This window comes from Herpailurus yagouaroundi, unplaced genomic scaffold (assembly GCF_014898765.1).
Source record: "Herpailurus yagouaroundi ecotype Mexico unplaced genomic scaffold, PumYag 542, whole genome shotgun sequence".
Classification (NCBI taxonomy): Eukaryota; Metazoa; Chordata; class Mammalia; order Carnivora; family Felidae; genus Herpailurus; species Herpailurus yagouaroundi.
In genome coordinates this window covers 282,596-298,390 of record NW_024412759.1, presented here as the reverse complement: position 1 = coordinate 298,390, position 15,795 = coordinate 282,596, and the positions used below count along the sequence as shown (strand labels likewise).

The 15,795-nt window shown below is 36.1% G+C and overlaps 1 protein-coding gene across 1 annotated transcript in view; it reads left to right on the top strand.

Moving 5' to 3' along the window:
* The window catches only part of LOC121023276 (butyrophilin subfamily 1 member A1-like), a 41,374-nt gene that overhangs the window by 12,117 nt on the left and 13,462 nt on the right, over window positions 1-15,795 (top strand). Inside the window, 3 exon segments of the mRNA XM_040465041.1 lie at window positions 4,782-4,900; window positions 4,903-5,131; window positions 11,221-11,502. Coding sequence (XP_040320975.1) covers window positions 4,782-4,900; window positions 4,903-5,131; window positions 11,221-11,502 — 630 coding nt within the window.

The following is a 15,795-nucleotide window of genomic DNA, read 5'->3' as shown; positions in this document are numbered from 1 at the left end:
ACAGGAGTACTGATGCATAGGGGCACTTGTACCCCAATGTTCATAGCAGCACTCTCAACAATAGCCAAATTATGGAAAGAGCCTAAATGTCCATCAACTGATGAATGGATAAAGAAATTGTGGTTTATATACACTATGGAATACTACGTGGCAATGAGAAAAAATGAAATATGGCCTTTTGTAGCAACGTGGATGGAACTGGAGAGTGTGATGCTAAGTGAAATAAGCCATACGGAGAAAGACAGATACCATATGGTTTCACTCTTATGTGGATCCTGAGAAACTTAACAGGAACCCATGGGGGAGGGGAAGGAAAAAAAAAAAAAAAGAGGTTAGAGTGGGAGAGAGCCAAAGCATAAGAGACTGTTGAGAACTGAGAACAAACTAAGGGTTGATGGGGGGTGGGAGGGAGGAGAGGGTGGGTGATGGGTATTGAGGAGGGCACCTTTTGGGATGAGCACTGGGTGTTGTATGGAAACCAATTTGACAATAAATTTCATATATAAATTAAAAAATAAAAAATAAATAAAATAAAAAGAAAAAAAACTCAAAAAAAAAATAAAAATAAAAACAAGTAAAACAGTCATGGTTTGTAAATTGTATGAAACTAGATATAGAAAACCTTATGTCTCAACCAAAAACCTATCGGAACTTATAAATAAATTAGGTAAAGTTGCAAGGTATGAAATCAATATACAGAAATATGTTGCATTACTATACAGTAAGAAAGATAAATTCAGTAAACAATCCTATTTACAACTGTATTAAAAAAGAATAAAATCCCTAAGAATAAATTTAATCAAGGAGGTGAAAGATCTGTTCTCTATAAAATGTAATATAGTGTTAAAATTCCACACTACTCAAAGGAATTTCTCACAGAACTAGAAGTAATTCAAAAATTAGTATAAAATCATAAAAGACACCAAAGACCCCACCCCCAAAATGAGAGAAAAACAAAACTATCATGTTTCCTCATTTCAAACTATATTACAAAGCTATATTAATTTAAAAGGTAGTATTGGTATAAAAACACTTACAGGCTCAGGTCATGGCTCAGGTCATGGTCTCACAATTTCATGATTTCAAGTGCCATTGTTAGGCTCTGCACAGGCACCGCAGAGCCTGCTTGGGTCTCTCTCTGTCATGGCATCTCTATCTCTCTCAAAATAAATAAACAAGCTTAAAAACAGATATGGAAACAGTGCCTGTGTAGCTCAGTAGATTGTGTATCTGACACTTGATTTCAGCTCAAACCAAAATTCCAGGGTCAAGGGATAGATCCAAGCATCAGTCTCTTCACTGAGTGTGGTGTTGTTTAAGAAGATTGGCTCTCTCTCCCTCTGCCACTCTCCCCTGATGACATACATGCTCTCTCTCTCTCTTTTTCTCTAAAAAAAAAAAATAATAGGGCTTCTGACTTCAGCTCAGGAAATTATTTCAATGGGTCATGAGTTTGAGCCCCACATCTGGCTCTCTGCTGTCAGTGAAGTGCCCATTTCAGATCTTCTGTCTCTCTGTCTCTCTCTCTCTCTCTTGCTGTCCCTACCATGCTTTCTCTCTCTCTCAAAAATAAATAAAAATTAAAATATTAAATAAAAATAATTTTAAAAGATACATAGATAATTAAATAGATATAAAGCTAGAAAATAAACTGATACTTATATGGCTAATTATATATTAGGCCATAAAGGATGAAAGCATAGAGTGTGAAAAAGTGCCTTCAATACACCACATCCAATAATAAACTCAAAATAGTTTATAGACTTAAATATAAAATGAAAAACAATAAAATTCCTGGAAAAATATGTGATAAGCATTTTTATATCAGTTTTAGTGATATTTTTTGATCTATCTTCTCAGGCAAGAATAACAAAAAATTAATAATAACAAATAAGACTACATTAAATTAAAAGGGTTTTCACAGAAAAGGAAACAATCTATACAACAAAGAAGCAACCTACTGAATTAAAGATATTGTCAAATGAAAAAAATATCTAATAACGGATAACATCCAAAAAAAAAGAATCCTATAATTCAATACATGGGAAATATATGGATTTAAAAATGTGCAGAGAACCTAGATAAACATTTTTCAAAGAAGGCACACAGATGGCCAGTATACACATGAAAAGTTATTAAAAATCACTATTGCAGAAATACAAATAAAACCACAAAGACATACTAGCTCACATCTGCCAGAATGGCTAATATCAACAACAAAAAAAAAAAAAAAGAAAGAAAGAAAGAAAGAAATGACAAGTGTTGGTGAAAATGTGGAGAAGAGGAAATCCTCACAAATTTTTGGTGGGAATGTAAAAGGTACAGTACTATGGAAAAAATGTGGATGTTCCTCAGAATATTAAAAAAAAATAGAACTCCCATATGATTCAGTAGTCTACTTCTAAGCATTTGATAAACAAAACCACTTACTTGAAAAGACATATGTATTCCTATATTAAATACAGGCTTTTTCTTTTACAATTGCCAAGATATGGAAACATTTTATGTCTGTGAATGGGTAAACAGATAAAGAAAGATGATACACACACACACACACACACACACACACACACACACAATGGGATAATAGTCACAAGAAAGAATAAAATCTTGAAACTTATGACAACATGGATGGAGACAGATATTATTATACTAAGTGATATAAGTGAGGCAGGAAAAGACAAATGCCATAAGATAGAAGTTATAAGTGGATTGTAAGAAACAAAAAACAAAACAAAACAAAACAAAACAAAACAAAACAAAATAAATGAACAAACAACCCAGAAACAGATTCATAGTTACAGAGAACAAACTGATGGTTGTTGGCAGATATGGGATGATTGAATGGATGAAACATGAAGAGAGTTAAGATATATCATCTTTCGGTTATAAAAGAAGACATGGAGATGTAATTTATAGCATAGGGAATATGGCCAACATTTTAACAACCTTATATGGTGATGGCAAGGACACATTTGGTGAACATTTTATTAACATATATAAATATCAAACCACTATGGTATACATCTGAAATTAATACAACATAGTATGTAAATTATTCCTCAATAATAATAAAAAAAGAAATGAATGGTTTTATTAACAACAAGCACTAGGGGCTCTTGGGTGGTTCAGTCAGTTAAGTGTCCACTTCTTGATCTTGACTCAGGTCATGATCTTGCAGTTCCTGAGATCAAGCTTAGTGTTGTGCTCTACCCTGACAGAGTGGAGCCTGCTTGGGATTCTCTCTCTCTCTGCCCCTCCCCTGCTCATGCTCTCTCCCTCTCAAAATAAATAAACTTTAATAATAATAATAATAATAAATAACAAACCAGAATGCAATGACTTTGTAAGCACTCTGTAATCAATTTGGTCATGTGACAAGCAGTCAGTAAGATTTCAAGAAAGAAACAAACCTCACCCACTTTTCGAGCCAAGATGGTTCATCTCTCATATATACATCTCAAAATATATGATAAAAAACTTGTCTTTAAGTAAAATATTTTGACAGTAATTTTCATTTTAAATTCAACTAGTTATTGAGGTGGTTATCTGTGCTAGTTAGTTGCTTCTATCCAAAGGGAAAATAGAACTTTGCTTACATTTATGATATGTGAGCAGTTAGGACTTAAAGCCATGTATGCCTAAGTTAAACATACACAGATACAGAGTGAAAATGTTGCTAAACTTTTGATGTTGACATTTCAAAATGATAACCCTTACATCCTTAGGAAAAAAATATTTGAGGGGCACCTGGGTGGGTTAGTGGTTAAGTGCCTGACTTTTAATTTCAGCCCAGGTCATGATCTCATGATTTATGATTTTGAGCCCAACGTGGAGCCCTGTGTTGGACTATGCACTAACAGCATGGAGCCTGCTTGGGATTTTCTGTCTCCCTCTTTATTCACCTTTTCCCTCTCTCTCTCTCTCTCTCTCTCTTTTTCTGTCTCTCTCAAAATAAATAAATAAATAAATAAATAAATAAATAAATAAAATAAACGTTAAAAATAAATATTTGAATTTCAATATTGGAAAAAATATTATGTAGCTCTCTAAAAGATTTACACCAGGTAGAAATTATTTTTTAAGATTGGTATTTAACCTATGGTTACTTGTTATGCCTATACTCAGAGAGAATTTACAGTAATGTTCTAGGAAATTGATGTTGTACACAGGATCTCATACTTATGTTCTAAAATGGGAAACTATTATATATAGTGTTCTAAGTTTTCTTAACATAAACACTTAATTTTAATATTTCACATTATATTTCATTATAGGTTATATTGTATTAGATAATACATGGTTTAAAGAAAGGAAACATTGGGCATTACTAACAGAATTTAATCCCTTGCCTTTCTAATTAAGTATTTAGTGGCAATTTATCATTCACTCACTCAATTTATTAATCACTAAATCAATCATTAGTTATTGACTGACTCAATATTCTCGTATGTTAAACGATGATTATATTTTATAATACATGGAATTTTTATAAGACACACACAATGAGATTTATATAATTTGAAATCCAATCCTAGGAAAAAAGAAAGCACAATTAAATTTTGGTTAAGTACCTATGAGTGTTGCACATTGGCATCATGTCCTGTATTATGCCTTATGCTAACAGTGTATTTGAGCATCTTTGTTTTAAATCTGTTCATTAACTGGCTACAGCTTGCTATGTTAATTAAACTGGTCTAATTTTTTTACTGACCAGAAGCTCACAACCATGCTTTTCAAGGTCTCAGTGTTGATTCCATTGTTTTAAAAATTATTTCCAGGACAATTCCAGGTAATGGGACCAAGAACACCAGTCATTGCCTTGGTTGGGGAAGAGGCTGTGGCTTCCTATCACCTCAGCCCATCAATGGATGCTCAGAACATGGAAGTGAGATTATTCTTCAAAATTATCCTTCAGGCCTGGTGCATCAATATAGGAATTTCCAGGATCATTTGGAGCAGCAGGTGCCAGAGTACCAAGGGAGGACAGAATTCCTGAAGGAGAATATTACCAAAGGTCATGTTGCCTTAAGGATCCATCCCATCCAACCTTCCGATGGTGGGGATTATACATATTTCTTTGAAAGCTCCACTTTCTACAATGAAGCAAAATTCAAATTATTGGTCACAGGTGAGTCTCTTCAATGAAAACTCTTACACAAATTGCATTATTTTTCCATCAGCAGTCTAAAATATTGGTGTATATGGATAGAGATGAGTAAATCTATACAAACACTATTTACTGCCAAGAAAGTTAAATATGTAAATCTAATTTAATCAGTGTCCCAACATTCTTGGGTGGTAGTGATACACATTTTCATCTTTTCTTTATCAACACAATTATTTCAAAGAAAAGAAAGAATAAGGATTATAGTATGTTCTTGTTGCAGGGTGTATGGCCGGAGTCGCAAAAGGTGAGTTCTCAAACAAAGTGCAGTTAAGTAAAGGTTCTCAAATTCAAGTTGGAATGAGGCCCCGACTCCAGAATGAATCTTCCTTTCATTAGGATAATTGTTAAAGACTATGCACATAAAGTCAGCTAAGCAAGTGTGTTAATCAATTTAATGGTTTAGCTTTTCAAGCTAAGGAGTTTTACAGTTTCAGGTCCTAGATTTAAATCTTTAATCCAACTGTAGCTAAATCTTTAATCCAACTGTAGCTAATTTTTATGTATGGTGTAAGATTTTGCATTTTGCATGTAAACCTTATTTTTCCCAGGAACCCTGGGTGGCTCAGTTGGTTAAGTGTGAAACCTTGGTTTTGGCTCAGGTCATGATCTGTCTCCTGGTTTGTGAGTTCAAGCCAACGTCGGGATCGGTGCTGTAAGTGCAGAGCCTGCTTGGGATTCTCTCTCTGTCCCTCACTGTCTGCCACCTACCCGGTTCCCTGTTCCCTTTCCCTCTCCCCCTCCCCTCTCCCCTCTTCCTCTCCCTCTCTATCTCCCTCCCCCTCTCCCCCTCTCTCCCTCTCTCTTCCTCAAATTCAACTCAAAGGTTGAATTTAGAGTTAATTGGCTTCTATAACACTAGGAAGGGTCAGGTGTGAAGGAAGATCTGGCCCTGGATGATGTTAGTGGCTCTAGGCATTCCTTATGTGCCTCAGCTGCTTTCAGCTGTGTAAACATATCCTAAGGCCTTGCACCTTCTCCAGCCCTTCTTCGTTAAAGTCTTTTCCTTTGATGTTTCTCTCCTGAATCTCCCACATTTTCAATGGAGAAGACACCCAGAAATGATTCTATCTTCTAACTCTCAGAAGCAGCTAAAAAGAGGCAGAAAGAATCTGAGCAGCCTGCCCTCAGGCTAGGTTTTCTGCATCTTGCTGCTGCCCACCCTGGGAATAGTCCAATCACATGTGGTCTTTCTCATTCTTAGTGTGACATCCTTGTTTTGAGCTTCAACAATTGTTAATTTGTTGACACTATTTCTAGAATCTCCTTTACAATCTTTTATTTCAAGAACATGAAGTTTTCTAGTGCATCTTTTTATTGATTTTTCCCAATCATATATGCAAGAAAAGTGGTGTTTCCTAACCAAGCACATTTTTTTAAATAAAACTACGAGAAAGCCTGTGCCAACTTCTTTAATTTACAATGTGGAAAAATATTACAAATAATACCCTTGAATTCTACCCATCTTTTTATGAAGCCCAGAAGCCCCACAACACTCAAAGAAATTTGGTTCCCTTTCTCTTGTTCAGTATAGGCAGTAGAAATATGTGGATTATATATTCCAACTAAGTAAAACATTTTCGTATAAAAATTTCACATTCAAAATTAATAAAAAGAGATGTACTTCTAAATTCTTAAGAAGTTGTGTCACCCTTTGGCCTATTATAATACAAACTTGTATATAAATATTGAGATAATAAGTAATCACAACTAAATTTGTAGGAATCCAGAATTTTCCCCCCAAATTACTTCTGTGCTCCCTAAATGTAGGTGGGCTGCTTTTTCTACCACATTTTGCTGATTATATGGGAGTCATATCATTTTTGAATCTACTATCCTCATTTATTATATATCAGAAAAATAAAGTCCTATACAATTCAATCCTCTTACCTCCTCCAATTGAATTATCCATGACCTTCTGTAGTTATTCCTGGGAAGGATCCCTTTATGCCCAATACCATATCACCGCAATGTAGTGTCTGGTGATGAGGTTTTTTGGCATGATAGTGGGGTTCATGAGGTCCAGAGCCAATGACCAAGAAAGAAATCTTGAAGACGTGTTGGGTGTGAAAAGGTAATTTTATTAAAGCATGGGGACAGGACCCATGGTCAGAAAGAGATGTGCTGGGACCATGAAGAGACACTGGTTATATACTATGGAGCTGGGGAAGGTAGAGTCCAGGGAAAGTTTCCAGTGAGATTTTCATATGCTAAAGAAGACTCACAGGATACTGGAGGCCTAGCTATTGTCAGGCTAAGGTTGTTTTTCCCTCTAGCAAAGCACTAACATTAAGACAGAAAGGAGTTCCTGGAGAAACCTTTTACTCTGCCAGCCCCAAGTATTTGTCAATAGGCTGCAGGTTATAAGGTAACTTAGTTCTATCTGCCATTTCCTTCTGCCTTTGTTTCCCACATCACTATGGAGAAGTGATGGAGACTTAAATCCTGAAGGACTATGATCTCTATCAGTTAAATATTTGTTTTTCCCTTTCCTTTTTTTTTCTTTTTTGGCATCCAGGGGTAATTGAGCAATATCACACATATCCCACCTGGTGTGTGGGGGGGACTGGGGTTTCACCCTGTCAGCTTGCCTTATGCTCCTTAATCATCTGGTGCTATCTGGCCTTGTAGTTTTCATTTGTGCCAGATCTTCAGACCAAGTTCTTCATTTTCTCTAGCTGGATACCTCATATTTTCCTGTGACTTCCTTAGTTACTGTGATTTCTGGCATGCATTTCTTTGATGTATTTTTCCTTCCTGGAGGAGTGACATTTTCCCCAGAGTTACTAATCAGTTCCTAAAAGAAGTGGCAGTCATTGCAGGCAACTTCACAGTCCTATACTATCTCCTTGAGAAAGGATTCTTCTATATCTTGAATCAAAACAGATTTAACTCATTCCCTATTCTTTTTATATATCTAGAAGGTTCTGGGTAAAAAAAAAATTCTGCAGAACCCACAACTTCAGTAAACACCTATATTAAATTTTACGTGAAATCAATAAGCATCACTGTCCTCTATTATCTGACTAGTTTGACACTTATAGAGTACAGGTAAGCAAATCCATCAATCAATAACTATTAGGGCAACCACAAATATAGGTTGAAAACTTAACCAAAATATTTTCTAAGAGATAGGAAACAAAATTGAAGGCACTTATATTAGGTGACACAATCAGATGGTCTCATAATGGTGAAAACTATGGGATTTCTCTCGCTGCCATGGTCATAAGACAATAAAAATTCCAGACTCTCAAATAGGTAAAGAATGTATTAAAGTCAGCCTGTGCTGTATCAGAAACTATCCAGGCTTCAAGTATGCCAGCTAGAAATGCACAATAGTAGGAGAACTATGGTGACCTATTTTCCTCTCTTACTGACAGTCTTTTCTCCACTTTGATCTTTCAGTCCTGACTTGATCATTCATAAGACAACATTAATGGCCAAAGCAACACATGGAATACATGTTTGAAGCCTGTAAAATTATCCATACTCATCACCCCTAATTCCCATTCCTATTTTTAATTGATACTAGATCCAAAAGTTGTGTTCTACCCTTAGCCCCAACATTTAATAAGACAAAAAGAATGGCATAATTCAAAGTACAACTTTACTCTTCTCTCTCCAAAAAATCATAAATGAAATAAACACTTATTGTGTTTCTACAAGGGCCTGCTAACTATAATCCTGTCTTTAGAAAATGCCCATCCAAAATCACATTTCCCTTCAACTCTTAGCAGGTAGCCTAAATACATGAAATACAATGGGATGGCTTTTCAAGTGAAATGATCCCGGCAAATGAAATATTTCTTTTATTTGTATTCTTTATTAATTACTTCTTTAAGATAAATAATGTAGGGGTGCCTGGGTGCTCATCGGTTAAGTATCTGACTCTTGGTTTCAGATCAAGTCATGATCTCACAGTTTGTGAGTTCGTGCCCTGCATTGGGCTTCATGCTGACAGAACGGAGCCTGCCTGGGATTCTCTCTCTCTCTCTCTCTCTCTCTCTCTCTCTCTCTCTCTCTGCCTGCCCTCTGCTCTCTCTCTCTCTCAAAATATACAAACCTATTTTTAATATATATATATATAATTTAAAAAGATGAATAATATTTATTTTTACAACCCAATAAGCACTTTATATGGAGTAATCTTTACACAAATCATGTGAATTGAGACTCTTTTTATCCTGGTTTTGCAAAAAGGGAATGGAGGCACAGAGAGATTGAGTCATTAGATACACTGGGTCACTAGTTCCCAGCAAGTACAAGTGTAATCCTTTGACTCAAGAGCTTATCCTCACACCTGATGCTCTACTGATCCTCAAAGCCATTTTATTCTGAAAATACCATGTATCATTACTGGCACTGGAGGGTACCATTGTGCCATCTAATTCATCACTAGCCTGACACACTATTTACTAGTCACCTCATGGTGTTTCTTTGAGATCTGACCATCCATGCAATATCAGATGACATTAGACAATTTTCCTTCATCAATTTCATAGAAGGACTGTCATTACAAATTACCACAAGTTGGATAGCCTGAAAACAACAGAAATTTATTTTCTCACAGTTCTGGAGACCAGAGTCCACAATCAAGGTGTCATCAGGGTTATGGACCCATGGAACATCTAAGGAGAATTGTTCCTTGCCTCTTCCAGCTTCTGGTGGCCTCAGACATTCCTTGGCTTTTGTTGGGGTCTTTCCAGTCTCTGCCTCCATCTTCACAGGGCCAATTTCCTTGTGTCTCTGTATCCAAATTTCTTTCTTTTTATGTAGATCACAATCATTTTGGAATAGGACCCACCAATTCCAGTATAATTTCATCTTTACTAATTGCATATACAGAATGGTAACCAAATAAGGGCACCAATGTTGGCAGTTACAGCTTGAAAATATCTTATCAGAAGACAAAAATCAACCCAAAACAAGGATAGGCCTATCCCAGTAAATTTTATATTTTCTTTTGTTATAGACTGTATTAGTTACTATACATAGAAATGTATGGAATGCTACACACCTATTCAATGAACTGCAATATATAGTAGCTTAAACCAGAGTTTCTTTTCTTCTGAGCTACAGGGAGAAAGGAGCTGGAGCTGGAAGAGTGGGTACACACTGTGAGGTTTACATATTTCTTTTATCTTGATATTTTGCCATATCCACATAATTCACTTTTGAAGATGACACACAGGCACTTTCTGTGCTCCAGCCCTTGAGAGGGAGAAAAAATAAGTGTATCTCCTTTCACTGAGGGAAATATTCTATAAGGCACACAAATAATTTCCCTTTCATAACACTTCCACCAGCATATCAAGGACACTCCTAAATATGAGGGGGTTTGTAATATACAGTCTTAAACTACACTGGCCTATGTATAGTTAAAACTTATATTATTCCTCAAAATGTCCAATCCAAATTGGTAGCTGTATAATAACTTCTTTAAAGAGGTGCCTGGATGGCTCAGTCAAGTCAGTTAAGCATCTGACTTCAGCTCAGGTCATGTTCTCACTGTTTGAAAGTTTGAGTCCTGCATTGGGCTCTGTGCTGAGAGCTCAGAACCTGGAGCCTGCTTCAGAATGTGCGTCTCCCTCCCTCTCTATCCCTCCCATGCTCTCTTTCTCTCTCTCTCAAAATAATAAATGTAAAAAATGAAAAAAAATTCTTTAAATTAAGGTTTAAAATACATTTGGAAAATAACTAGCAATTTGCTACAGAAAACCACCAACTGATGTGCTCCTTTAACTTTAGAGGCTGCAAATATATTGGTAGGATGTTCTACCCAACAACTTCAAAAATCATCAGATAAAATAGTAACGTTTCAACTGGGAGGTAGTAAAATAGAACAATTAATATAGACATGCTTGGTATGTGGGTGTTTTGTTAAATGTTAATACTTGTGATTTTTTTCTGCAAAGTTCTTTGTGGCTAGTTTTCTTCTAACTACTACTTTTATAAATAAGAAAATTTATTTTCATACAAGTTAAATAAAAGGTAAAATGGCAACAAAACTCTTGCAAATGCTTACTTTCTCTGTCTCTCTTTGGCTGTCCAAGTTCCAGGTACAGCTCCTCATATTCATCTACAGCCTGGCAGTAAGAGGGGCATTAAATTGACCTGCAGATCCAAGGGGTGGTTTCCAGAGCCTGAAGTACAATGGAGGGAATTTCAAGGATTGCGCTTGGCACCAGCCTCTGAGACAAAGAGAATAGAAGAAAATGGGCTGTTTCATGTGGAATCATCTATCACAGTGAATACAAGTTCAAGAGCAGATGTGTCCTGTGTTATAAGGAACCTAATACTCAGTGTGGAGAAGGAGGTGCATATCTCCATGACAGGTCAGTTCCCTCCAAAGTCAGTATCTTGAGAGATCAATGCTGATCATGAAGGTCTTACTGGCAAGGAGCTATGACTGACAGACCTAGAAGAATATTCTAGTTTATCCATTTCTAACTCTTAATGTGGAGAACTTGGAAAAATTAATATTTTGTCTTGTGGTAGAAATGTCATCATTCTACTTTATACAAATGAATATATCAGTGCACAAAAGTATTCAAAAATTAATAAAGTTTTTGAAGAAACTTTCAAAGTTCCTCCTAAATTTCTCCTAATCCTACTGCCTAGAGAGTTTATTTTCACAATTTTCTGTTTTCTCCCATCTTTCAAATTGAACTTGAATCCTGACAGTGCCATTTAGCAGCTTCATGGTCTTTGGTAAGTATTGACCTGTATGTGCTCAGTTCCCATCAGCTAAATTGGGATAATCATAGTCTACCTCATAAAATTAATATCATAGGTAGAGAAGAGCTCAGACATTCCAGTCTACTCCTTATCCATATCCAAAGTGATTCTTCAAAGAAATAGCTTGCCCAAATGAACTCACCCAACTTCCTGGATATGCAAATATCTTTATTTGAAGTATTGCAGGCTGTCAACAGCACTCTTTATTTCTTACCCTTTCTTACCTGTCCCACTTCATCTTTCACTGTTCTTTTCTATTGTCTCCAATTCCTCCTACCCCACATTAATTCTCTAAACACATTCCTGTAATACCCCATGTAAACTGTTTGACACATTTCTTCTATTTACCTGTAACTAAGAATTTCCTATTCAACCCATTCTGTGTTAAGTGCCCTTTTTACTCATACATTATTTTGATTGTATGTTTCACTATTTCTCCAGAATGAATATAAACTCCTGAGGACACTATATCTATTTTTTTTTATTTTTTTTTAACGTTTATTTATTTTGGGGACAGAGAGAGACAGAGCACGAATGGGGTAGGGTCAGAGAGAGGGAGACACAGAATGTGAAACAGGCTCCAGGCTCTGAGCTGTCAGCACAGAGCCCGACATGGAGCTGAAACTCACGGACCGCGAGATCATGACCTGAGCCGAAGTTGGCCGCATAACCGACTGAGCCACCCAGGCGCCCCCACTATATCTATTTTTAATATCCCCATTACTTAGAAAAATACTGAGCCTCAAAATATTTTTGTACATACAAATGAATTAAAATTTGTATGACCTTTTGGGGCGCCTGGGTGGCGCAGTCGGTTAAGCGTCCGACTTCAGCCAGGTCACGATCTCCCGGTCCGTGAGTTCGAGCCCCGCGTCGGGCTCTGGGCTGATGGCTCAGAGCCTGGAGCCTGTTTCCGATTCTGTGTCTCCCTCTCTCTCTGCCCCTCCTCCGTTCATGCTCTGTCTCTCTCTGTCCCAAAAATAAATAAACGTTGAAAAAAAAATTAAAAAAAAAATTTGTATGACCTTTTAAGTGTCATTTATATTGTGCTTTAGTTTGGGAGGTCACATTGGTTTAAGATCATTAGAAAGAGAACTTCAGGTTGAAAATGTGAAAGAAACACATACACCAGAACAGTGATAACATATTTTTTTAAATGCTCATATATTTATATGTACATACATACATGTTTGAGGTCATCCATTAAAAATTATGCAGTTATCTTGGGGCCTCTGGGTGGCTCAGTCAGTACCTCTTTGAAATAATAATATTAAATGGAGAAAATATCAATCATTTTTACTGATTTCAGTTCTTAGTTGACAGATAAAAGAAATGGTGAATTGAAATTATCTCTGTCTCAAGAACCTAGAATTCTATTTGGCTTATTATTCAAGATGTCACAATTTCTTCTTTAATCTTTAGAAAAAAGCTCCACATGCTTCTCAGTCATATTGGCACATTGTCAAGGTCACATATATGTTTACATAGAAAATAATTGCATAGAAAGGACACATGGAAAAGCCAGTTTGGGGAACTGTAGGAGAAAGGATGAAAATGAATACTTGTTCTTTTTGATCAATCTGGCTAGGGTTTATCAATGTTGTCACTCTTTCATTGAACCAGATCCTGGTTGCATTGATCTGTTCTACTGTGTTGTTGTGGGTTTTTTTGTTGTTGTTTGTTTGTTTTGTTTTTGTTTTAATTTCCATATCACTGGTTTCTGCTAAAATCTTTATTATTTCCCTTCTTGGGCTGGTTTTGGGCTTTATTTACTGTTCTTTTTCCTGGTCCTTTATATGTAAAGTTCAGTTGTGTATTTGAGACATTTCTTCCTTCTTTAGGAAGGCCTGTATTGCTATATACTTACCTCTTATTAATGCTTTTGCTGCATCCCAGAGTTTTAGGGTTGCCATATTTTCATTTTCATTGGCTTCCATGTAGTTTTTAATTTCTTTTTTAATATTTGGTTAACTCATTCACTCTTGTGTAGAGTATTCTTTAATCTCAAAGTATTTGTGGTCCTTGCAAATTTTTTTTTCTTGTGGTTGATTTCATTTTTCATAGTGTCGTGTCTAAAAATATGTGTGATATGATATTGATCCTTTTGTACTTGTTGAGGGCTGATTTGTGACTCAGCATATTATCTATTCTGAAGAACGTTCCATGTGTACTCTAGAAGAATATGTATTCTGCTGCTTTAGGGTAACATGTTCTGAATATATTTGTTAAGTCCATCTGGTCCAGTGTGTCATTCAGAGTCATTGTTTCCTTGTTGATTTCCTGCTTAGCTGATCTGTCCATTGCTGTAACCAGGGTGTTGGTTCCCTACTATTATGGTCATCATCAATGAGTTTCTTTATTCTGTGGTTAATTGATTCATATATTTGGGTGCTCTCAATTTGTGGACATAAATATTGACAATTGTTAGATCTTATGATCTAATGGCCTTTCTCATCTCTTGTTACAGTCTTTGTTTTACAATGTAGTTTGTCTGATATAAGTATGGCTACTCTATCTTTCTTCTGATGCCCATTAGCATGACAGATGCTTCTCCATCTTCTCACTTTAAATTTGCTGGTGCCTTTAGGTATAAAATGAGTCTCTTATAGGTAGCACATAGATGAATTTGGTTTTCTTATCATTCTGTAACCCTATTTATTTTTATTGTAGCATTTAGTCCATTGACATCTGGAATGATTATTGAAAGATTTGAATTTAGTGCCATTGTGCTACCTGTACACTTGTTCTTTCTGGTGGTGTTCTCTGGTCCTTTCAAGTCTTTGTTGCTTTTGGTCTTTTTAATTCATTTTTGTTTCATTTTTGTGTTGTCTCCACTCAAAGAGTCCCCTTTATAATTCTTGCAGGGCTGGTTTAATGCTCTGGAACTACTTTAGTTTTCATTGTCTGGAAATTCTTTATCTCTCCTTCTATTTTGAATGACAGTCTTCTTGGATAAGGAATTCTTGGCTGCATACATTTCTGATTCAGCATATTGGATATGTCCTTCCACACCCTTCTGGCATGTCAATTTTCTATAGATAGATCTACTGCAAAACTGATCTGTCTTCCTTTGTAAGTTATGGCCTTTTTTCCTCCCTGATGCTTTCAGGATACTTTCCTTGTCTGTCTATTTTGTGAATTTGACTATGACATGCCTTGGTGATGATTGTTTTTTGTTTGTTTGTTTGTTTTTTAATCTAATGGAAGTTCTCAGTGATTCTTGGATTTTGATGTCTGTGTCCTTACCCATATTAGGAAAGTTTTCAGCTATAATTTACTCACATGTATTGTCTGCAACTGTTTCTCTCTGTTCCTTTTCTGGGATACCTCTAATTCTAATGTTATTTCTTTTTTTTTTTTTTAATTATTTATTTACTTTTTTTATTTATATATGAAATTTATTGTCAAATTGGTTTCCATACAACACCCAGTGCTCATCCCAAAAGGTGGCCTCCTCAATACCCATCACCCACCCTCTCCTCCCTCCCACCCCCCATCAACCCTTAGTTTGTTCTCAGTTCTCAACAGTCTCTTATGCTTTGGCTCTCTCCCACTCTAACCTCTTTTTTTTTTTTTTCCTTCCCCTCCCCCATGGGTTTCTGTTAAGTTTCTCAGGATCCACCTAAGAGTGAAACCATATGGTATCTGTCTTTCTCCGTATGGCTTATTTCACTTAGCATCACACTCTCCAGTTCCATCCACGTTGCTACAAAAGGCCATATTTCATTTTTTCTCATTGCCACGTAGTATTCCATTGTGTATATAAACCACAATTTCTTTATCCATTCATCAGTTGATGGACATTTAGGCTCTTTCCATAATTTGGCTATTATTGAGAGTGCGGCTATGAACATTGGGGTACAAGTGCCCCTATGCATCAGTACTCCTGT